Source organism: Hippoglossus stenolepis, chromosome 18 (genome assembly GCF_022539355.2).
Source record: "Hippoglossus stenolepis isolate QCI-W04-F060 chromosome 18, HSTE1.2, whole genome shotgun sequence".
Classification (NCBI taxonomy): Eukaryota; Metazoa; Chordata; class Actinopteri; order Pleuronectiformes; family Pleuronectidae; genus Hippoglossus; species Hippoglossus stenolepis.
The window spans coordinates 17,850,460-17,873,351 of record NC_061500.1 but is presented as its reverse complement, the minus strand read 5'-3'; the positions used below and the strand labels follow the sequence as shown (position 1 = coordinate 17,873,351).

The 22,892-nt window shown below is 40.8% G+C and overlaps 1 protein-coding gene across 1 annotated transcript in view; it reads left to right on the top strand.

Moving 5' to 3' along the window:
• Positions 1-22,892, top strand: part of adamts6 (ADAM metallopeptidase with thrombospondin type 1 motif, 6) — a 63,624-nt gene that overhangs the window by 20,621 nt on the left and 20,111 nt on the right. The window contains exons 11-16 of the mRNA XM_035141406.2: positions 4,490-4,631; positions 9,479-9,586; positions 12,476-12,621; positions 14,432-14,495; positions 18,628-18,730; positions 19,984-20,117. Coding sequence (XP_034997297.1) covers positions 4,490-4,631; positions 9,479-9,586; positions 12,476-12,621; positions 14,432-14,495; positions 18,628-18,730; positions 19,984-20,117 — 697 coding nt within the window. The remainder of the gene's footprint in view (positions 1-4,489; positions 4,632-9,478; positions 9,587-12,475; positions 12,622-14,431; positions 14,496-18,627; positions 18,731-19,983; positions 20,118-22,892) is intronic.

Sequence of the window (22,892 nt, the reverse complement as noted above, 5' to 3'; positions counted from 1 at the left end):
CAACATCACTGTCTGAAAGGAAGTTCTACTTAAATCGGATTTTTATGCTATAACAGGTGTGGTTTAAGTTGTAATCCTCTAGATTTCAGTCCTGGTTGATGTTAGGACACCCAGTTCAATATTACAGCAAATGCTCCTTCAGCAGCGTCTTTGTCTGCGAACAGAGGAGCAGCTGATGTGTCCGTTTACAGTGCACCCAAACAAAATCACATTGTTTTAATGCAGATGTCATTCAAAAATAATTGCAACCGCAGTCTGACCCCCTGCAAGATTTAAAACTGATATGCAGTTGAAAAATGCAGAATATGACCACATCTTTTTTTGTGAAGCTGCTGCTGTCAACGCAAAGTTCCTGTGGCTGCTTCACAATAAAACACTCAGAGACGATATCGATGAAATATCGATATCGAAGTCTAGTTTAGAAATGAAAAGCTGACCATAAATAGTATCAAAAATAAGGTTTTATTTGATCCTGATTTGAAATCTGAAGGATCATAATTCTGAGAGAGACAGTGATGTTAACAGGTTTTACGGTTTTGTCTGGACTGTTACCTGCCTGACAAATGAGGTCAGAGGTTACAATCCAGTGTCAGAGAGTCTTACCTCAGGAGCTGGGAACAGGGACATCCAGTCCACTCCTCTAAAGCCATTACCCTGCTGTGCTAATATGGATGCTCATGTATAAAGACTTACATGTATCTGGCTTCCTCTGATTTGCCCTTGGTAGAAACATGCAGAGCACATTATTCCCTTTTAGTCTGGTCTTTTATTGTCCTCTTGATAATAGAGCCCATATATTTAAGCTTACCCCTGCAAAGAAGAACCAGGCAGGGTTCCAATTATCTCAATTTTTTGTCACAGACCCAGAAACACTGAACACAGAAATCTTTCCTTTTCAGTCTTTGCGTAGAGGACCTTTCTCGCCACAGTTTAGCTTGATCGCTCATCACTAAGACCTGAATGCTGCTTGCAAATCCTAATAATACACAACCCTGTGGTGAAGTATTGATGGGAAGTGTTGCAAGTCTGCGGTGTGTCTCTGTGTGTGTGTGTGTGTGTGTGTTTGTGCATTCGTGTTTAGTTAGCAAGGCCCTCCAAGAAAGCGGATAATAGCGGCTGCGGTTGTCAGATGATGTTTCCGGCTGAAAGCTGTTAAAGGAGGGTTAGTGAACAGCACTTGTGACAGAGATGACAGTATTATATGCCAGCTTCCAGCTGGGACACAAAGAGCCGCTTCTCTGCCGCTCCGTCGGGTTCCTGTCCATTTCTGGCTCAAGTCTCTGAGGACGACCGAGGCTGTGCTCCAAGGAAAAGGACACAAAGTTGTTTCACTGCATCTCAGAGCAGCATCTCCCTTTGCTTTGTTTATTATACCTCCGTTTGTATCACCCTGTTGCTTGAGTTTTGTCTTTTCATTCGGGTTTTATTGCCTTAAGCTTTTATGTTTCTTACAAAAGGGTTCTGTCTGTAAACTCCAATTATCCTCCCTTTCTCTCCCTCAATCAGGGTTTTGGATATCGCTCATGCTTCTCTTTGCCAAGTAAACAACTTTGGCTGTGGTGTTGGCCTAGATTCACCATCTTGCTCGAGCAATATGTGCTGCTTTGTTTGGGTTTTTTAGTAATGGTTAATGAATGCACTCACAGTTCACTCACAGTTTATTCTCTCAGGTCTGCATGCCAGTTTGCAATAAACGTTAAAAGGCAGGCGGTTTAGGGGTTATTAAACTCACTAAGACCATGTGCTCTGTCGATAATAGACTTGGGTGACTTGTGCCTTATGATAATTATTAGGTCAGTCGGATTTAATCATGCTGCTGTGTCATCGTTGGTTGGATCCAAGCGGGACGGTTAATATCTACATGAATGACCGGTGTCAGAGTCCGAAGGACGCGCATGCTCCTGCATATTAAAGGATATTTCCGCTCAGCATAATGAAGTTGGCTGAATCCACCAGACAGGAAGCCTTTGCGACAGTGTCAAATAATAGCCCCTATGTTTAAACTTTGACTATTTTGTCTCTCTCCAAACCAATAAATAGTGAGGCTTGCCCTCAGTGCAAAGGGAGTCTGGGGGCCTCAGAGGCTCTCTCTGTGATGAGAGGGTCCTCCGAGGAACAAGAGCCAAGAAATAGGATTATTCCATTCAGTAACTGAGATCAGTGGATGGAGAGAGGAAGACAAGAGAACGAAAGAAAAAAGGAAGGGAGAAAAGGTTTGCTCCTCTCAGTCTGGAGCATTTACGTTTTGCTTAAAATGCATTTTTTGCATGTGCTGCTCTGTAAAGAAAACAAACAGCATGTTCCAGATGTCTTGATTTATTTAGGACAATATTGTCCTAGAGAACATATTTGATAGACAGTGCAGTTCATCACTTAACAATGAAAAATATTCAAAAAAGTTCCATAGGTAAAGGATGCATGCTGTTTACCAGAAGACTGTTGCTCCAGCTATAACACTTTGCTTTTGTATGATGTAAGTGTTTAATAAGAGACTGACACATCACTAAATTAAAAAAGTACATAAAAAAGTTTAGCTGTCACTAAATATTTGCACATAGGCTACAAACGCTAGGTAAATGTGACGTAGGTAAATGACAAAGCTAACTAACTTGCTATTACCTTTTAGGAATGCTGTTTAATAATAATGTAATGTTATGTAACATGGACTGGATATAAAGATGAACATGATGGCCCTCCAAAAGTGAAGCCAAAGCTTCTCATTCGCCACCTGGTGGCTGGCTACAGTATCATAAATCCCACCTCCACAATGTTAGTTGATGGGACATGGACCAAACAAAAATGTCAAATGTAAATTTTTCTTAAGTCTGGTTTTAATTAGTTATTTGATGATGGAAAAAATGTCATTATTGACAGCTGAGACTGACTTATGATTGGTCGAGTGCGTGTATCGGCAGGATCTAGATAATGCGGCTCAATGCCCTGATCACAATTGTGCAGACTCTGGCTCCAAATGGGCAAGATGGCCGCGCTCTTATCTTTTCTAGTGGAAGTGGAGATGCGTCGTCCATCTTTATATACAGTTTGTGATACATATATACAGAACTTTCCAGAGCACAGTATCTAAAATTATAAAATGTTATGCTGATGACATCAGACTAAATAGTTAAATTACTTTTGTTTGACACACTTCCAATCAATCTAAACTGCAACTTACTCTGAAATACATTTTTCTACTACTCACAATACAACGTTTTTAAATGACAATTTGAACAAATATCACAATATATCTCAAATTACAAGACATGCAAGTAATGCAAATGAGACATGACTTGACAAATAACTCAAAGATGAAAACATAAACGAAGAACTAGTCTGCATATCACTAAAGCTAAGTGAGATAAGGAGATATTTTGGGGGATTTGGGTGAACCATCTGTTTAAAGTTCTCTTAGTTTCAGTCCTCAATCGTCTCCTCTCTTGTAATCTGGGCCCAAGTCTCGGTCTGCTCAATCACAAAGCCCAGCTCTGCGTTATTGTTGTCACCAAGCCCACTTTTCCTTTCGAGGGATGGGAAGAATTCCATTGCATGTTGCAGCTGCCACAGCTGGAAAATAGCACAGTGTTATAGTAAATAGTTGTAGTAATATTTTTGCCTTGAGTGAATCCTCTGACTCAGGGAGAAGTAGAGATGAGCTTGAAATGAAATACATCTGTGTTTGTTTATTGGATCTTGTCTTATCGTATGATTTCAGTCTCCTACACAGAAAAGGTGACAGGGTCAAAAGAATAACAGAGAATTATAATCTGTGAGCCGTGTGTTGGCCCTCAGCGATGGGATGAGAAAAGCATCCATACAGCAACACAGAGAGTCAAACATGCTCAGCATCTTAACCCAAAATAAACAGACACACCAAAGACACATAACTATTTTTTCTGCTAGAATACAAAACTGGTGTGTGTGTGTGTGTGTGTGTGTGTGTGTGTGTGTGTGTGTGTGTGTGTGTGTGTGGGCGTGTGGTTTTTTTTCTTCTGAGAGTTCTTTGTGAGTGCACATATTTCTATCTGACAAAACAGACTAAACATTATCCTAGGCCCTGGACATATGACCCATAGCTCACTCCAGACTCTTCTCCTTCTTTCCCTGCTCTGTCATTTTATTGGCTCCTCCGTGGATCCAGCGCAACCAGTGACACACGCGCGCAGAGCCATGTAATCAGAGAGAGTTTGTGCTTTAAGACAGGCGGGTCGGCCGACAGCCTTCCCCCTTCGCCTCCGGTAAAATGTCTCGGCTTGTGCTTCAACCCTCCCTTTGATTAGCAGGTGTTGATGTGTAATATCAACATGAATTACATGTCATTTTCAATCTTTGACAAGCTTCCTACAGTGGTAGTTTGGTGGTAATATTAAATGAGTCAAACAGCACCTGCCATGGTCTAATAGAGAAGAGGCAGGGGCGGGGGGACTTTATTGGTATAGAAAGGTTCCTTTGTGTAAGAAACAATCCTATTATAGGTTTGTTTTTTTGACAGCTCAGGTCGGGGGACGTGTCTGGACAATGAACCTCTGAAACGAGACTTCCTGTACCCAACAGTGGCCCCGGGGCAGGTGTACGATGCAGACGAGCAGTGTCGCTTCCAGTACGGGACTTCCTCCCGCCAGTGCAAGTATGGGGTAAGAAACCAGCATCTTTCACGCCACTCTACTGATCACGTGTTCTCTTCTCACTGAGCCAAAGCGACTCCTCTTATGTGTTTAACAAGTTCACATAGGATGATGTCGACAAAGATATCTCAAGGTTGATCTGCTGAAACACCCACACTTCACTTTAATACCAGTATAGGCTCATGAACAAATATGAATACATAATGCTCATAGGGTCCAATCTGAATTGTCTCATGTGATTAAAAAAACAGTATCATTTGATTATGCACTGTTGATCAGACTTTGACGACTTTTTTTGACATGGAAATTTACAATTACCATGTTTCCTATAGCCAAAATAATGTAATTGAAAAATTAACTTTCAAATTAAAATGTAATCATAATTGCCAGTTGCAGCCCTAGAAATCCCTGAAAGAAGGTGTCCCTTACCTCTATGATATCAGCTAAGATTCAGATCATAATAATCAGAGGTAGCCAACGGTATACATACTCTATATACTATACGTTTAATATTTTAAAATTCATCGTGCTTCATCATCAAATTCTTGTCAGCAGTTTTCACCATATTTGTTTGGCTGTGCAGGATGAACCACCTCACAGTGAATGGGAAACTGAGCAGTTGAAGTGTTGTCTTGTTAATAGCTTCCTTTTTCATTTTACGTAATTCCACAGAGTTTATTATTAATTATTGATCAATGACATTGCAGAATGATTTTACATTCACCTGGAACTTAACCCTCTGCATTAATCTGAATATATTTTTGACAGAAGCAAATCCAGATACAGAGAGCAGATTGTGTTATGCCCTTCTTGGATATTATACAACTGAATGAAAGTTAAGTGAGAGATTATAAATATGGTGCGATGCAGGAGGCAGGAAAACAAAAGGAATTGGGGGAGAAAGAGAGGCTGCAGGAAATTTTTTGACACTTTTGCTTGAAAATCACATATAATTAATCAATTATAAAACTGTTCCTGATAAATGTATGATAATAAACTACTTAGTTCAGTACATTGAGGTACAGAGCTTTTAAATTTGGGACAAAGAGAGCACAGGTATTAAAGGAATGAGATTATCTTGCTTCGTATTTGAAGATGTGAGTGATGTGCAGCTAATAATAACAGTTTTTCTTCAAGTTTATGTCTCCTAATTGAGATTACAGGGAGGTCAAAGGTGAGGAGGGTAATTGTTTTATCATTGTCTGACAAATAGAGCTGGTTTGGAGTTGTCTTTTCACACATCACCTTTTTTTCTTTTTAGTCCCTAAACTTCCTATAGAGAGAGAGAGATGATGGATAAAAGTCTACACGACCCTTGTCTGAGTTTTCAAATTTTTTGTCCTGTGATGATAATGATTCACCCTCTTGCCTGGATAATGAGGAAAACTTGATACATAAAAGTTAAACGGGCAGTGAAAGACAAGCAGCAACCACATGGTAAAATGAGCGGTTGCAGAAATCCACATCCAATTTAATGAACAATAACGCGACATTGTTTTGCTCGACATAAATATTTGCACACATGATGGAAAAAAAAGGGGGGGGCAGTGATTAGCTGAGATCATGTAGTTATTTCATTTCATTGAAAGAAGTATCTGACAGCAGATTATAACAGGCCTCAAATCAAGCCATGTCATTTTGGCTCATAAGCTCATAATTGTGGTTTTAGATCAGCATGAAAGACACACATTTATGAGATTTATGAGCGGATTGGATTCCAGCAATGATTCAATGGGGCTAGATTGGAGGTTTTCATCTGACAATCAGATCTGTTTCATACAGCCATCTGTGAAAGAGATGCCCTCTGCGACTGCTTACGGGAATGAATGGAATAGTCTGGTTTCTATATCTAACACTCAGCCATAACCTGTTGAACTTTTCCACATTAAGATGAGTATTTTGTTTATTTTCTAACTGTTGTGGACTCCGGAGAATACAGAGGAACAGTGATGGGAAAGGCAGAGAAGTTTAGCCTGAACAAATCAAAGTTTATCTCTAATATAAATAATGTAAATAATAATGTCAAACAGTCATAATGTCCTTTTAATATTTCTCTTAAAAAACATGTTGCTCAAGCTACAATTCCTATGGCTTCAGGCTGAAAAATAAGAAAATGATTTGTAAGGTTTTTAACCAGAACAAACTGATGTTCTGGTCACTAATCTACATCATATTTATTCATCCTCAGGACAGGGTGGACAATTTAGTGAAGAATTAATTATTGGGGCAGCTTGTGCTACTTTTGTAGCATCTTGCGGGTTTTCCAAATTAGTTTTAGAACATTTTAGAAGTTCTCATGAATCGAGTATGATTTAGAATCCCAAGGATCAAGTAATAGCGGCTGACTAACACAACCAGTGAATCTGAGTGGTTGTGTTTTTGGAAGTTGGTGTTTTTTCCATAATTTAGGATTGCATTACACCATTTGTGATCATGCATGTGTCATTGTGTGTGTTTGTGCAGGCTGCAGGATTGTAGGGATGATAATGTCTACATGTTGACCGGTCCCCCACTGTGTTCCAGATTGAAATATCTACTACTATATTGGATGTATTGGGTTGATGGATGGATTTCTATGAAATTTGGTACAAACACTCATGTTCTCTTAAGATACATACGTAATAATTTGGGTTATCTGCCGACTTTTCTTTTGGCTACAATTTCCCTTTGTCTAGCACTTACATTTGTGACCAGATACCTGCAAAACTAATGCCACTCCCATCAACCTCAGCTGTACTTTGTGTTAGGTGCTTATTAGCAAATGTTAGCATGCTTGCTAATATACTAAGCTAATATGGCGAACATGACAAACATTAAACTAATAAAATCTTGTTCATATCATTGTGGTGAGCATGTTAGTTTGCTGCTAATTCAGTTCATAGCTCCGCAGACGTTTTCAGACATAAACTCCGGAGGATGGTCGCAGAATTGGGTCCGGACTTTCTCCAGAGTTTACCTTTCACACATTAAAGGGATAGTTCACTGATATCTTCCAATGTCGGAAATGCTAACGTCAGCTAGCTTAGCCACTTCTGGTGGACTTTTAGGCTTTAAACATGGTGAAAATGACATATTTTCGAGTCAAATATGAATGTCGTGGCTTACGGACACTTAGATGACACCACATGAGCAGTTTCGGATGCTACAATGTTCATTTCATTGCGTCTGACACTGCTGAGGATCACCTGTTGCAGAGCTGTGGCATAATTTGGGACCGACTCAAACGTCTATATATACAGTTGTCAAATCAGTATCAAATCAAACCAAACAATCTAAGAAGGAAAATAAACCACTCCGTTCGGAAATCAAACCTCAATATAAACTGTTTTATATTTAGGGAACATTAGTATAAGATGTTGGGAACCACTTATGCAGAACAATATAACAAGCCATATTTCACTGAATATGGCCCATGAAGCCGTCAAAGATTCCTATAAATTCAGAGACTTTAAAGATCCTTAAACCCCAGGGGTATCACAGACTTTGAATCACAGCACGAGACTGAGTCAGAGGTGAACAGAGTAACACAGACATCAACAGAGGAAATTAGTGTAATTTATAGCAATAATTTGTTTTTTAGTGACTTCTTCCCACTTCTCAGTTTGACTATAAGCCTGCATGTGCTCAAAGCTTCCAGACAAAGCTGTGTGTGTGCTTTTCAAACCCGAGCAAGCTGAAGGTATGAAAAATAAACAACCGTTGATGGCTATATTAGCAAAGTTCTTACTGACTGCCTTTGCCCTTTTTTTTTTATCTCCAGCTTGTTCTCTCTTTGCGTAAATCAATCAGGCCCGTATCCATGTTCGTTAAGGCCCTGGCTGCTGACCTTTTAGCTGGGCCCAGATAGTGAATGGAGCAGTGGGTCAGGTTATTGAAACCAGCTGGCAGAGTGGAGTCACTGCAACCAGAGAGTGGCAGTTTGCTGCTTTATTTAATCTGGATAGGCTCAGGGAGCTGCAGGGCCGTGGCATATTTACTGACCCTGGGGGTCAGAATCTATGCATGGGATCATAACTCTTTTTCATGGGCCTGCTCTTCTGCCGCACACAATTGTCCTGTAAAAGCCTTTGAAGTGGAGACGCGAGGGAACCCAGTTCAGTTTAATGGGAAATCTAATGCAAGGTTGTGCAGAGCTGTCCTTGTAACATGTGTTCACTTTATGGTTTTATTTATTTGGGGGCAACTTAGTGCTATCTTCCCACACACACACACACACACGCACACCATTCCTTCAGTAATCTAAATGGATTCTCCTTACGTCCTAGACTGAGGGGTGAGCAGGAGAAGACAGAGATATGATGTTTATTCAGACCACTCAGTAATACTAAAGATATTTGTTCGGCCTACAACTCGTCTTTATCTAAGACTTGGGAGGCCTATTGCTCACTCTTGATTTCCCCTAAGCAGGAGAGATGGGATTTCTTGAACTGATGTCACGGTCCCGTGTGGTCCTGAGGTGAACGTGAGCAAACGTTAGTCATGGTGTTGATCCAGCTGACTCTTCATTTCTCATAAGAGAACATTAAGAGCACCTAGTGACCCCTGGCATATTGCTCAAGATGCACTATGATCCAAAGCACATGGGCTCTGGCAGTTAGTTGCCTCTCAGCAGTGTTGATGTGGTCTCATCGACTCCTCTCGTCCTCTGATTTGATCTGGAGTTGTGTAGATAAATTTCCACGCTGTTTGTGGTGTTGTTTTTTTGTTTGTCTCTTAGCTGTTGGATCAGAGAAAAAAACAGAGAGGAAAATCCCCTAAGGCTACTGATAAATCTTTCTCACCCTGATTCAGCAATCTACCCTCCAGTCTGCTGAATTGATTTATTCTGATCAACTTGCTTTTGCCTTCTTTCCTAGGAAGTGTGTAGAGAGCTCTGGTGCCTTAGCAAAAGCAACCGCTGTGTAACAAACAGTATCCCGGCTGCAGAGGGGACTCTGTGCCAGACTGGCAGCATCGAGAAAGGGGTAAGTCATCAAATCCTTGTCAGATGTTTAAAGGTTTACCAGAAAAACTCGTCGGGTGGGGTTCTGATATATCCTTCACTCTTTCCTCCTTCACCCAAACACAATGGAGAACTTTTTCCTGTCAATAGCATTTCAAGAGGATCAACAGAGTATTGATCCCCAACGAGTTTGATCATCAATTAATTGTCAAAGTTATTTCATCAAGAATAAATGTCGGATGCTCAAGCTTCTGTTCTGGTTCCAGATGTGAGTACTTGCTCACTTTCTTAGTCTCCAATGATTTAAAACTTTGATGTTTTGGGGGTTTTGATTGATGAAGAAGAAGAAGAAGATGTCACCATGGACTATGTTGATGTGTCTTGGATTAAATGATGAAAATTAACTGGAAAAAAAGCCTTGTTAGATCAGGAGGAGGAGGGAGAAGTTAATAAGCCAGCTGACATTCAAACGCACACCTCTGATCTATTGTGTTAGTCTGCTAAGCACTACACAACTCACTTTGATGTATAATTATATTAGTATATTCATGTTTTATGGCTAGACATTTTAACTTATTATATCTAATTAGTATTTTAAAGTTTGTTTTTATTATGTGAACAGCACACTTCTGTTGAGACTTTTGAGACTCCTGTTCTCAAATGCCTTTTCCCAACATTCAGGCCTTTACTCTAGATATGCACACACCTCACTGTGAATACTTTTCAGTGGCAGAACTTTCTACCCAAGAAATAGTTTGGATGAATTTCCCTTGAAAGCTCCGTCTAACTAGCTCTGAGTAACTGGGACTTGATCAGATGTTGTTGACTCATCTTAATGATTTGAGTTAATTATTTAACACAACAAATGAAATTACCAAAATTTTTAACAGAGGCAGAAATCTTAGAGTTTTGAAATAATTAAAAAAACCTTAACTATCAGCATGACTTAATACCACAAGAAGTGTATTTGTCATTTGGGTGGAGCGACCCTTTAAGCTTCACATCGTGCAGTACCTGGTGATGTGAAATGAGCACTCTGCTACTCTGCTCTAAGTGAGGCAATTAGCCTCAGTTAGTGGTACCTCACTGGCTCAGCTTGCATCTGTTCCGCTCTGGGAAGGGTGTACCGTTCCCTGCGTGTGCACTCATGCAGTGGGTGCTACCAAACACACACACACACACACGCAAGCAGGCCAAGCTTTAGGTCATCAGCCCGCTGTTGATGCCAGCCAGGTTAGAGAGACAGTTTTAACACGGATTATGGCAGCCATTGTCACTGGATGGTCCGAGGTCTAAAAGGGAAGAATAGGAGAGTGTCACGAGCTGTCACCCGTGATTACCATTAGCTCAGTGGAGCCTTTGAGGGTCGGGGCCCACGGACAGGGTCCTGGACAACACAGGGGGCCCCAGGTTGAGCCTGGGGGGCTTTGGAACAGCTTTTGGAGCAGCTTTAGGAGAGCCGGTGGCATACCCTGTCTGCCCCTGCCGGGGGCAGCTTCAAAGGAATATGAATGTCAGCCATTTCTCACCCAGCGTGTAATGGAGAGAGGCCCTTCCAACAGGAGCAGGGAGAGAGGGGGGCAGAGAATGGGGGAGGGGTAGCAGGAGGTGGGAGAGAGGCAGAAGCTGACCAATGGAGAGTTTTTTTGTGTTTTTACTGTGTTCACATAGACTCACACAGATATACTCCAAGGTTGTTTCAGAAAGCAGACTTCATCTTCCTTCCTTCTGTGTCCTGCTCCCTCCGCCCTTCTTCCCATCTCTGCGTGTCCTCTCTCCTCTCTCCCACAGCTAATCTTGTTTACATAGCGTCTCAGGATGTGAATGAGTAATTGTGAAAGAGGACAGTGGCCCAACGTAGCCCTCACCTTGACTGTCCCCGTCTCTCTGGGTTCTTAACCTACTGACACAGTTGGAGAGACAAAGGGCTGTCTCTGATCCCCTCTTCCCTCTGGATCTCTGGACAGCTTAGCAGGAGGCTTAAATCACTACTGACACGCTGGACAGGGCTTTCAATCCCTCACCTACCTCTGAAACCACGCCACACTACACTGGAAACACTACACAAGAGAACAAGAAAACATGCTTGATCAGTATGATGATGTTAATTAAGCTTCGGTATCATAATGGTTAAGGAAGGAACATGTGCAGGTGAATTATAAGAACATTATTAAAAGCTTAGAAAATGATACGAGTCAAAGAAATATGTCACTGTGTCCAGAAATGTCTTAATTTATTTTCACTGCTCAGACACTTATGATCTTGTAAAAGTAACAATGTCACAAAATTGTCCATTACAACATACTCTCTATGAATTTAATGTATCACACATATTAGCATAAAGGCATGATTTTCTTCATTATCAATTAATCTGATTATTTTCTCAATTAATAGTTTAGTTGAAAAAACTTCAGGGAAATAGCGAAACGTGTGTTGCTCACAGAGGAACAGTTCAAACCCATAATTCTGTCTTAAAACTACACTTTTTTTTGTTTTTACATTCAAACAAATACAAATTAAAGATTAAACATTTTCATTTGATTAGTTAAATAAGTCAGTTTTAGAGATGTTTGTGTTTATGAACTTCGGACAGAAGCAGGTTGTTGTTTACGTCCTGCTTACAGCTTTTAAGCTAAGCCAGCAGCTATCAGCCGGCTCACCTAGGCCTAAAAACATTCAATTATTGAATGACACCTCTTGTAACACCAGCACAACTGGAGAAGAATCATTAAATCAATATTTACCTGGAGTTTTGTAGCATTAACTAACATTAGGCAAAATTACTGGTCATATTTGTCAAAGTAAAGTAAAGCTATTTGTCATGAATTTAAGTTTTAACAGAAGATTGTGATGCACAATAACCAAACTTTACCCCGTCTCTGTGTGTGTTTTGCTGTTCCCACCCGGCCAGTGGTGCTACCAGGGGGAGTGTGTTGGGTTCGGTACCTGGCCTCAGAGTGTGGACGGAGGCTGGGGCCCCTGGTCCATTTGGGGGGAGTGCAGCAGGACCTGTGGGGGCGGTGTATCCTCCTCCATGAGGCACTGTGACAGCCCAGCGTAAGTAGGCAAAGTAAGCCACAGCAAGCTGAACACACACATCCAGGTCCTGCCTACAGGTGTGTGTTTGTGTGTGTGTGCACATGTGTATGCTGTGTGGTTGTGTGTGCGTCTGAGTGGTAGTAAAGATACTAGTACAGATAATTAGAAGCAAATTGGTAATGAAACATTTACAAGGGTATATGTTTACTTCCTTGCCTTGATAGCTTTTCATTTAAAGCTCAAAGTGAAGACTTGTTCTTAAACATCAACCTTTTATTGTCTCAAAGTTTTTTATATTGACGAAGCATTTAATTCAACATACGACCCATCAAAATAGCCTGTAATGACGCACAATTTCATATATGTGTTTCTTGATGCGCTCTGATCCACAAGCACCAGGCAAGACACAGTCTTTCAAATAAGGCTTCAAAGATCCCATCATGTATGTGATTGTTCTGTACTTGAAAGCGGATTTAAAGTTAGTCACTCAAGAGATTCTTGGCAAATGAGTGGAGATTTAACGTGCTATTAGCATTTACATGCTGAGTCAAGCCAAAGTTATATGGTACATATGTGTTTGCTTTGAGTAGAACGAGGTGCAGCTGTCAAATCCAAGAAAGACATAATAGCTGTGATTAAAAGAGCTGAATTTGCTTCTTCATTTACCAAAGATATAAAACCCACACTTGAGAGAAGGGGAGAAAGCCTCTGTGGATTTAAAGTGTGGAAAGTAAGGGCGGACCAGTGTGTTAGAATGTCTTACACTTTCAATCAAGGCAAGCACATCCCCAAACATAATTCTACATCAGTCTTATTAACCTGAAATCACTTCAAAGACAAATGTTATGCCATATTAGTACATAGTAGTATATAAAGACACAAGTGCAGGGCTTCAGTTTTTATCCACGATTTGGTGGTTTTGGGGACTGGACGGTCTGTTAGCATAAGATGGACTTAAAGACACAACTCTCTCTCCACAGTAGATTATTGCGTGGTTGTGTTTAAAGGCCTCCTGTGTGTCCTCACCAGACAAGTCATTGTCCAATGCATCTTCGTCTGGCAGCGAGACGTCTGGGATCTTTATCCGTCTTCAGTGTTTGCATTCCACTGTTTTGGAAGCTAGATATTACGTCAAACATGTCATGGGAAGACACAAGAAAGAGCCAGGGCGAACCAGACGGAAGGGGAAAAGGGGGGAGAGAGAGACAGGAAAGAGGAGAAGGCACCGGCATAATGTGGAACACCTGTGTAAGGTGATCGCCGCGGCTCAGGCATCAGTGCAAAGAGGAGGGTGAGAGAGAAAACACAGTCATACCAGCCGTTAACTCATTCATTACAGAGCCGGTCTCAAGAGTTGTTTTGCAGTGAAGTGGAGGAAAGGGAGGCTAATGAAGATGAGAAGAAGGGAAGAGACGATAAGAGCAGAACAACTCATAAACGCAGTAGATGTGAAGTGAAGAGTGGACGGGGAAAGGGACCGAGTAGAGAATCGTTCTGAGGTTACACACTTGAGTCTCCCTCCCAAATCTAAATGTCATGTCACACTTAAAAGCTCTTAGGACAGCTTGGATTTCATGAATGAATCATTGGCACAGATGCTCAGCAAAGAAGCAAATGCAGACAGACTTCTGGCAGGAGGTTTTGTTTTAGGCCTGTTTCATGACCTCCCGTCACTAAACCTTTCCTAACACATTCACAGCGTCCCGAAGACTGTTTCTGTGGAGAATTCATTTGTGATTTGAGCATTTATGGTGCTCGATGTGAATGTGTTGAAAATGTCGTCTCACTTTTCAATCCCCTGCTCATTCAATTCTCCTGTGTCTCTCAGTCCGTCTGGGGGAGGCAAGTACTGCCTTGGAGAGAGGAAACGCTACAGATCCTGTAACACTGACGTGAGTTTCTTAATTTCTTTCCTCTACGCTGTCTGCTTGGTTTTTAGAGGAAAGAGTACAACTTAAAGGGCTTCATATCACTTATAGTTTCAGATTGATATTCTCACCAAACCCTCTCTAAACATTGTTCTTATTGTCCAACTGCCATGTTCCAAATCTTAGATGTGTTCAATTATTACTGTGCACTCACAACAATGAGCGTAATGAGCAGCAGTGAGTGGCAAGACAAGCAGTCACTGTGTCACACACAGTTTACTTTTGCCCTGGGTTTTGCCACTCAGACTGCATATGGGCTACCCTACCTTATTGACCTTGTACCTTTCAGCAACAAGGACAAGCTCTGACTCCATAATTTTTTCAACGGAAGTGAGAATTTGTCACATTAGCTGTGCCTCAATTCAGGGGTTGCATCGTTCGAAAGACCCAGAACACGCAGCCAACGGCTTTATGCATCATAGACCGTGTAGACTGCGTAACCCCGAACAGAAATGAAACGGTTTGGTCTTCTCATTGCATCACCTGCTATATATATATAAATCATCTGGCCTATTGATTGCTTGTGAAGATAAAAAATATAAACAACTTTATAACCTGTATGTGAGCATTAGTTCCCCTTAAAAGATTTCACAACAGAAAAAATCCAGCCAATATACTGCTAAAGCACCCAGTAAGGTAGTAAATCACTTAATGTTGAATGAAACTTTGTGCCTAAGAACTTTTTAATTGACTTAAAGTCAGTGGCCTTATGACCTGTTAAAAAATATGAAGTTGTGTCCTCTTCCTTGTTTTTATAATAGTCATTCATAGCAACCAGAAGTTAAAGATATGGATATGGAATGAACAGAAAACATGGATTGGCTCTGGTTTGTAAAGGGACTGAGGTAGTCGGTCTGTTGAGGCATTCTGTGTCGGGATGGATTTGGCCTGTCACAGCATGACTGCTGCACCTCCTCTCTGCTGCTCCGCGTTTCTCCTGCAGAACATGTTATCCTAGGAATGGCTCTACAAGGAGCGCAGAGATCAGCTCGCAGCATCGAGTCACCTTTAAGCTGTCTGACACGCTTTCTTCCTGGAACGCAGGATGGATGATGATAAAAATGTACAAGGCTGTGATTCTATATTCCCCTGGTGACTCTGGGCTTATTCGTCTCTTTGTCACTTTATAATTCATATATTATTTGTGACATTTCACTTGAGTCAACGATGATGGCCATTTCAGAGTGCATTTCATGAAAAGCAATTCACAGACCTTTTTTGAGGTCTGGAGCAATGCTTTAAACAAATATTTAACATGGCTGCAAGTTGAGATCTCAGTTCAACTATTTCTAGGTGGCCTTTTTTTTTCACTAGGTGAAAATGGAAATAGTTAGGGTCCTGGTGGACATTTAACCGCAAGTCTTAAAAATAACAGCTGAGACCAAGCACTGAGTGTTTTCTTTGGAAAACAAACAACAACCCAAACCGCTATTTCATCACACTGACCACACCTTGTCCAGGGAAGTGTGTGTGTGTGTTTGTGTGTGTGTGTGTGTGTGTGTGTGTGTGTGTGTGTGTGTGTGTGTGTGTGTGTGTGTGTGTGTGTGTGTGTGTGTGTGTGTGTGTGTGTGTGTGTGTGTGTGAGCACAAGATATAAATACAATGACACATACTATCTCTTACACACATATATTTTGATGTTAATATACCAGCTATTTTCCCTCTCATCACTATTACCATCAGATATTATTTGTTGATGGTGCCTCCCTTCCTTCCTGTGTTTGCTCTGACGAAAGTTGCTCTACATCAAAAGGCTGCTACATTAACATAATGCTCCACATCAGAGTTATGGATGGATCATTTTCTAATCGGCTATCCATAAGGTTAGTCTCGTACTGCCATGGAGTTGAAGGACTTGAAAGACGAATGATTTAAGACTACGAGTCTACAGCCACATTACAGGCTCTGTGAGGCTGTATTTGTCATTAGTGTTTAGTTTTGCAGACACTTGGTCATTGACAAATTTAAGTTTTGACCTGATAATGATGCAAGTTAATGTATTACCATAATCATCACAAGAAATACTGTGGTGGATGTGAATGCCTGTGCCAAATTCCATTTATCAAGACATTTCAATGAAAATAGCAAATGAAAGTCACAAGATGACCTGTATTATTAGTATTCATCATGTGGGAACCATTAATATCTCCTCAAATTGTTGTTTTTGTCCATCAAGTGATAATTACAGGATAAGTTAAAGGGCCGCTAGGGGAAAAATATCAGAGGCTTACCAAAGATATCAAGATTCATCCTCTGGGCACCATGAACTGCTTCCAATAGTATTTCAGTTTGTAACAAAAGCTCCTCATAGAGTCTGAGGATGAGCGATCGCAGGCTGGTGTTGTCACATTTAATATGTGATCAATCAACGGCAATGAACATTTTGACCATCTATGAATCATTTAAATCATTTATGAAGAAGAAACACCAAACATGCTCTGGTTCTACACGTTTAAATGTGCAGACCTCTTTTCTGTGGACTCTATGTTACAATAGCAGGTTAATTGAAAAAGAAAACAATTCTCACTTGCGGCCCCCGATAATGTGATTTTAAATTGTTCCTTCCCATAGGCACGTGTTAGCACATGCAAATATCATTTGGCTGTGCATTGTCATTTCAACACACACTTGTAATAATATTATTTTGTCTCTTCTGACTCATTCTGCATGTTTGATGTGCAAGTTTAAAGCTGCCATATTGGCAAAACACTCGAGTGGTAATGAAAGTGGCCCAGCCTCCCTGTGGCCCGCTCCAGTGTGGAACACTTTCAGCATGTGAAATACAGCTTTGACCTGAGAGCTTTTATTTGTCCTGGGGGAGAGTGTTTGGGGGTTTCTAAGGACCTTTTCACACCAATAAAATGCTTCTTTCCACTTTTTTTTACCCCCTCTTACTGGAGCAACATCCACATAGTGAAGTCCCATCCCAGATAAATCAGTCCGCAATCCGAGCCAGAACCAGCTCTGCACCAGCCTGCACTGTGCTGGGCTTCTCCCTCCTCTGGCTGGGTTTATGTTTCTAATTACCCAGCCAATGAAGTGCTTCATTATCCATCATAAATTCACACATGAAAACAAAGCAATCTCTCCAAATGCAAAACACACTGCTCTCAATTAGGGATTCCAAGGAACAAGTCTGTTCTAGCGTCCGACAATAAAATGTGACATCTTGTGGCATCTTTTGTGCATTTGTTAGTAACAGTCTTGTCTATACAAATAAAAGCCTCCCAGAATAAAGAAGAGGTCTCGGCAGATAATTCACTTACTCAAATGGTAACAGCATGCTCGCCTGCATGTAAAGATTTTAAAGGGCCTTACCAGTGTGATTGCAGGGTTAACACAAATAGCATACATTTTCTTCAGACCATTCTTTAACACATACTCCACATATTTACGTGTTTTTCATTTAGTTTGAGGCATTTATGGGGTTTTGGTAATTGGTGTATGATAATAAAATGGAATTGGCCGAGTCTTTAAACCATTTTGAGCTGTGTAATCCACCAGAACAAACCTTCCTCATTTGTTTACTCTGCAACAATAATGCTCACTCACAACTTTGGCTCACTTTGATGCATGATTGATGTTCAATGTGATGGATCAACTTAGGCAAGTTTCTTTTCCCTTTTGTTACTTCGATTGTTTTTTTTTTATGAAAATCTTTTTTATGGCCATAACAGCAGAAGAAAACAACAACACTGTTTCCAGGCAACTTCCAGGAGGAAAAGATAATACAAATAACGAACTCTTCATAATGTGTGTATGATGATCCAAGATTGGTAAAAAAAGATAGTTGGTGAATAAAAAGTAAAGAGGCCACTCTGACAGTCTTAGTCTGTCTTTGAATGTAAAAATATATTCTTAGTATCTTAGCATGAATCTCCTTGAGGGTTTGAAGCTAATTGACTGTTGTTGGTAGATGACTCAACAAAATTAGTGTCTTTTCATAGATTTTTGTATTGTATGGAAACGAAAAAAGTATTTCTGTGCTTGGAGCAGCAGCATAGGCTTTCAAAATGTTAGCGTTAATGTCAAATGTACTGATTAGTCATAAATAGGCAGAATAATGATAAAATGTTCACTCTTTTTCCTTCTGTAGGCGTGTGCTGCAGGATCCCGTGACTTCCGAGAGAAGCAGTGTGCCGATTTCGACAGCCTGCCTTTCCGTGGGAAGTATTACAACTGGAAGCCTTACACTGGAGGTGAGTCATGACAGCAATTTGTAAATCTTTTGATAAGTTTGTGTGTTAAGCTTAGTTTGGAACTTAACAAAATCAGGGTGTAACATTAAAAGTTGTGCAATTTAGACTGGTTCTGGCTGGTCCCAAATCAGCTTTATACCATTTCACTCTGCTACCTGAAACTTAACAGTTTTTGTGGTTATACATAGTTTGTAACAACTAATGAGTGAACTACTTTGTTGGGTGCAATAGCCTCATTATAGTGATGTGTAATTCTTTGCTTTATAAACAGTTATGTTACAAGTTTGTGCTCGTGAGAAGGTTGTTGTGTTCAATCTCTATGTTTCTTAGTGCCGCGCTGTAAAGCTTCCCTGTCATTCTTTTTGTGCCACGCATGACCTGCGTGTGTACCCAGTTCACACTGACAGAGAGAAGGTGTCTCTGATGAGTAAAGAATTCTTGAGATTCCACTTCACTGTGCCATGATTGAAGAGCCTCTCTGGTCAAATCTGCTGCTGGCCCAGCCTGGAAGATTTTAAATCTTGGACAGATATCAATGTCCTGACACAACTCATGTCATGAATCTCCCAGGACAAGAGCTGGAGCTCATTCTTTGGTCTATTCTGGATCAGCACTTATCTGGCTGAGCCAGAATGGGTGGAAATGCAATTGTACTATCACAGCTATTGGCAGCAGTGAAGGAGTGCAGGCCTTGTTCTCCCCCTAAGTTCTCCCCTTGATGTCTGCAGATCATGGAAAATATCCACTTAACTAAAAACACAGATAGCTCAAAGAAAAAGTGATAAGAGTTTGAAACATGCAAACATGGCTTTTATTTTCCTTCTCAGATGGAAAAGCTTAAATTACATCTCTTTTATCACTAGGGTCTGTTTTGTCAAATCCATCACCTCCTGACTCACAGCACTCTGCGGGCTGGGAGCTGTCATGTACAAACAGTGGATAACCTGCGCGTGGATGTTAGTGTAATTGTTGCTGGCAGCCAGTCCCGTCTCTGATGGTGTCAGTGTTACAGTGACGTCATATCTGCGGGTTTAGATCTGAGCACCGCCGTCTTTAGTCCACATGATTATTATTGTCGACAAGTTGAAAGGAGATCCCAGAGCTGGCTGCAAGTCCAGGGACGAGACGAGTGTCTTGTCGCATAATAGGTTCTATTAAGGTTTGTGCTGTGTTGTCTGTTTTTTTGTGTTGTATGAGTGCAGACTGAACTGTCGATAACTGTGAGCTCTGTCTGTGTATTCTGTGTAACCCAGGTGGTGTGAAGCCCTGCGCTCTGAACTGCCTGGCAGAGGGATACAACTTCTACACCGAGCGCACTCCTGCAGTCATAGATGGCACCAGATGTCAGGCTGACTCTCTGAACATTTGCATCAATGGAGAGTGTAAGGTAAGGGAGCAGTGCCTTGTTGCCGAGGTATCAGACCACCGGAGCACCATTAATATAGATCTAATGGGGAATTGATCAGATGAAGTGGACGGGTTGTAAAGAGACGTCCAGGTTAGCCAAGTGTATTTTTAAGAGAAAACAAAAGCAATTCTGTTGTAATTAATAGTTAGTTTACAGACCGGCAGCCCGTCTGATTATGAGTGATGTAGCCACTTTCCCCAAACTGAGAATTTACTTTGATGAGTACAATGTTTTTATATCTGATATAAGAAATACCCGGAGCTTTGGAAATAAAACTGAGGTTGGACAATGATGAACTCTTCTTTCTTCAGCCTATTACAGTAGGGCCTTCTATCGCATGTCCCAGTCTTGCTCAGTAGACATAGTTATGATGGACATCACGTGACCAAGGTTCCATTCCCAGGTCAAAAACTGATACAGAGTAAAGCTTTAGAGAAATCTGGAAAGTGGACCTTGAGACAAATTGTTTCCAGCCACTGTTTCCACGGACTAGAATGAACTTTCATGTTGTAATTCTGTATTCATAGTTTGTTGTTCAAGGGCTGATACTTATTTTATTGTAGTTTCTATCTCATTGATTAAAGCAGGGGTTATCATAGTGGGGTCAAGGGACCGCTAAGTGTCCTTGAGGGGTTCCAGGGGTTCTGTGGCAAAATGGGAATCATTTATTTTCTCCATAACTTCACCCATAAGTAACACACTGAGAGAATGTACGACTATTTCGGTCCTGAATTTCACACACTTCCTGAAATAAAACATCTAAACCCCAAAGTCAAATGGGGTCTGTGGTCTAGTTTGTGTCAGTTAATGGATCTTTGAACTGCAAAGGTTTGAAAACCACTGGATTAAAGGATAATGTCTCCTTAAATAGAACGTGTTATTTCTAGATCTGGTCAATCCTGTGAAATGAGGGCAAATGAGGCAGATGTGTAGAATATGAAATGAAAAGTTGATGCCAGTAATTCTCCAAACTAAATCCAATACTATGATTGACTTGGATGTGAAATGTATGTCGGATGTAATAAAGAAACATTATGCGTCTACTGCCACGACACAGTATGACATCATCTTCGTCGGCCTATTGTGAATGTTTGTGACTGATATTGTGTTGAGTTAAAGTTGGAGTGACATTTCATTTCTATGCTAGCTGGCCTAGCAAGAGTTTCCTCAGCCTCTGTGCCTCAAGTTTGGGAGATAGTGACTGCATAAACATGGCCGCAAAAAAACCCGCACCATTCTCCTGCGAGGAACAATCAGACTTTGAGCTGCTGATTGTGGCTGATTGTGATCCAATGACTGGCATTGCTCGTTTTGACTCTTATCAGGGCTCTGCAGCCGCGACCAGGATTGTTTTGTGATAAATAAAACACAAAAATCATTGTTTTTATTGAATAACTATTTTATATTTATTTGGAAAAGAGTGATTTAATAACAAGGCAAAAGAGTATTTTATCAAAAGGATTTGGCAGCTGGTGCTGTCTTTGTTTTCATGAGCATAAATCACTTTGTACAGTGTGTGTGTGTGTGTGTGTGTGTGTGTGTGGAGAAATAAGGTTTTTCGTGGATTTTCTGAGATGCAGCTGAAATAACTTTTTGGTGCCTCACTTTAAGTATTTGCTTTGACTTCCACCTGACCGTACAATTTGATTCCTGTTTGGCGTGAAACTCTTGCGCCTGTGCCCACAACATTACTCTGATTCTAATATAAAAACACAACATGATGTGTGTTTTAATGGGAAGAGAACTCTGAGTGGTGGAATATTCCCTACCAAAGGCACATAGCAGGTTTATTTCCAGTCTGAAACCAGCATGTCGTTTTATTTCAGGGGCTGGCTCTCTGGGTTCACTGCCACATGATAAATCTCTGGAACACTGTCTGCTTGGAAAGATGTCAGAAACACTAAAAACTGCGAAGGTCCTGCACATGTGCTGGAGAGACAGAAAGAGAGAAAGAGAAAGAGAGAAAGCAAAGAGAGAGAGGAGAGAGAGAGAGAGAGAGAGAAAGAGGAGAGAGAAAGACTTCAAATCACACAGGGAGAGAGAGGAGAGATAGTGATAGAGAACAGAAAGAACCTGGGAGGTCCAAAGGAGGAGTGGAGATGTCAGTGACAGCAGTGATCCTCCCAGTTGTATTGTCACACAGCATTAGGTTGACGAAGCTGTTATCACACAGTTTAAAGACTGGAGCTGTGTCTGGTACAGTCACTCACTGCTCTGTATAGTGGAGAGATGCAGCTAGTTGCAATTTTCATCAATGATTAATCTTCAACTGTTTTCTCAGACAATTGATTAGTTGTTTGGTCCATGAAATCTCTGGAGAAGCTGCAACTTTACCTCAGAAAATGGCTTAATTGAATTGTTGATTAAGTTTTCTGTTGATCAACTCTTTGGTTAATCAACTAAATGTTGCAGCGATGATATGTCTGATACACAGCATGTCTGCCTCTCACAATTCCCACAATCAAAAAGGAGTCTCCACGGTTCTTTTTGCTGACAATCCCACAATGCAGTGTGTTGCTCACTGTGTGACTGATGCAAAATGCAAAATGACGGTGATTTGCCAGCATCTGACAACAGTGAACAATTTAATATCTGTTAAACTCACTATTAATACTCACTAAAATAAAAATGTATATAATAGATAAGTGTGAAATACATATATCAGTTGTATTTTTTATAGTTTTTTTCTTTTTTCTCTTTGTTTTACTCCAATGTTATGTCAAGGGGCAGGGTGATTGAATTGTTCATGGTAGT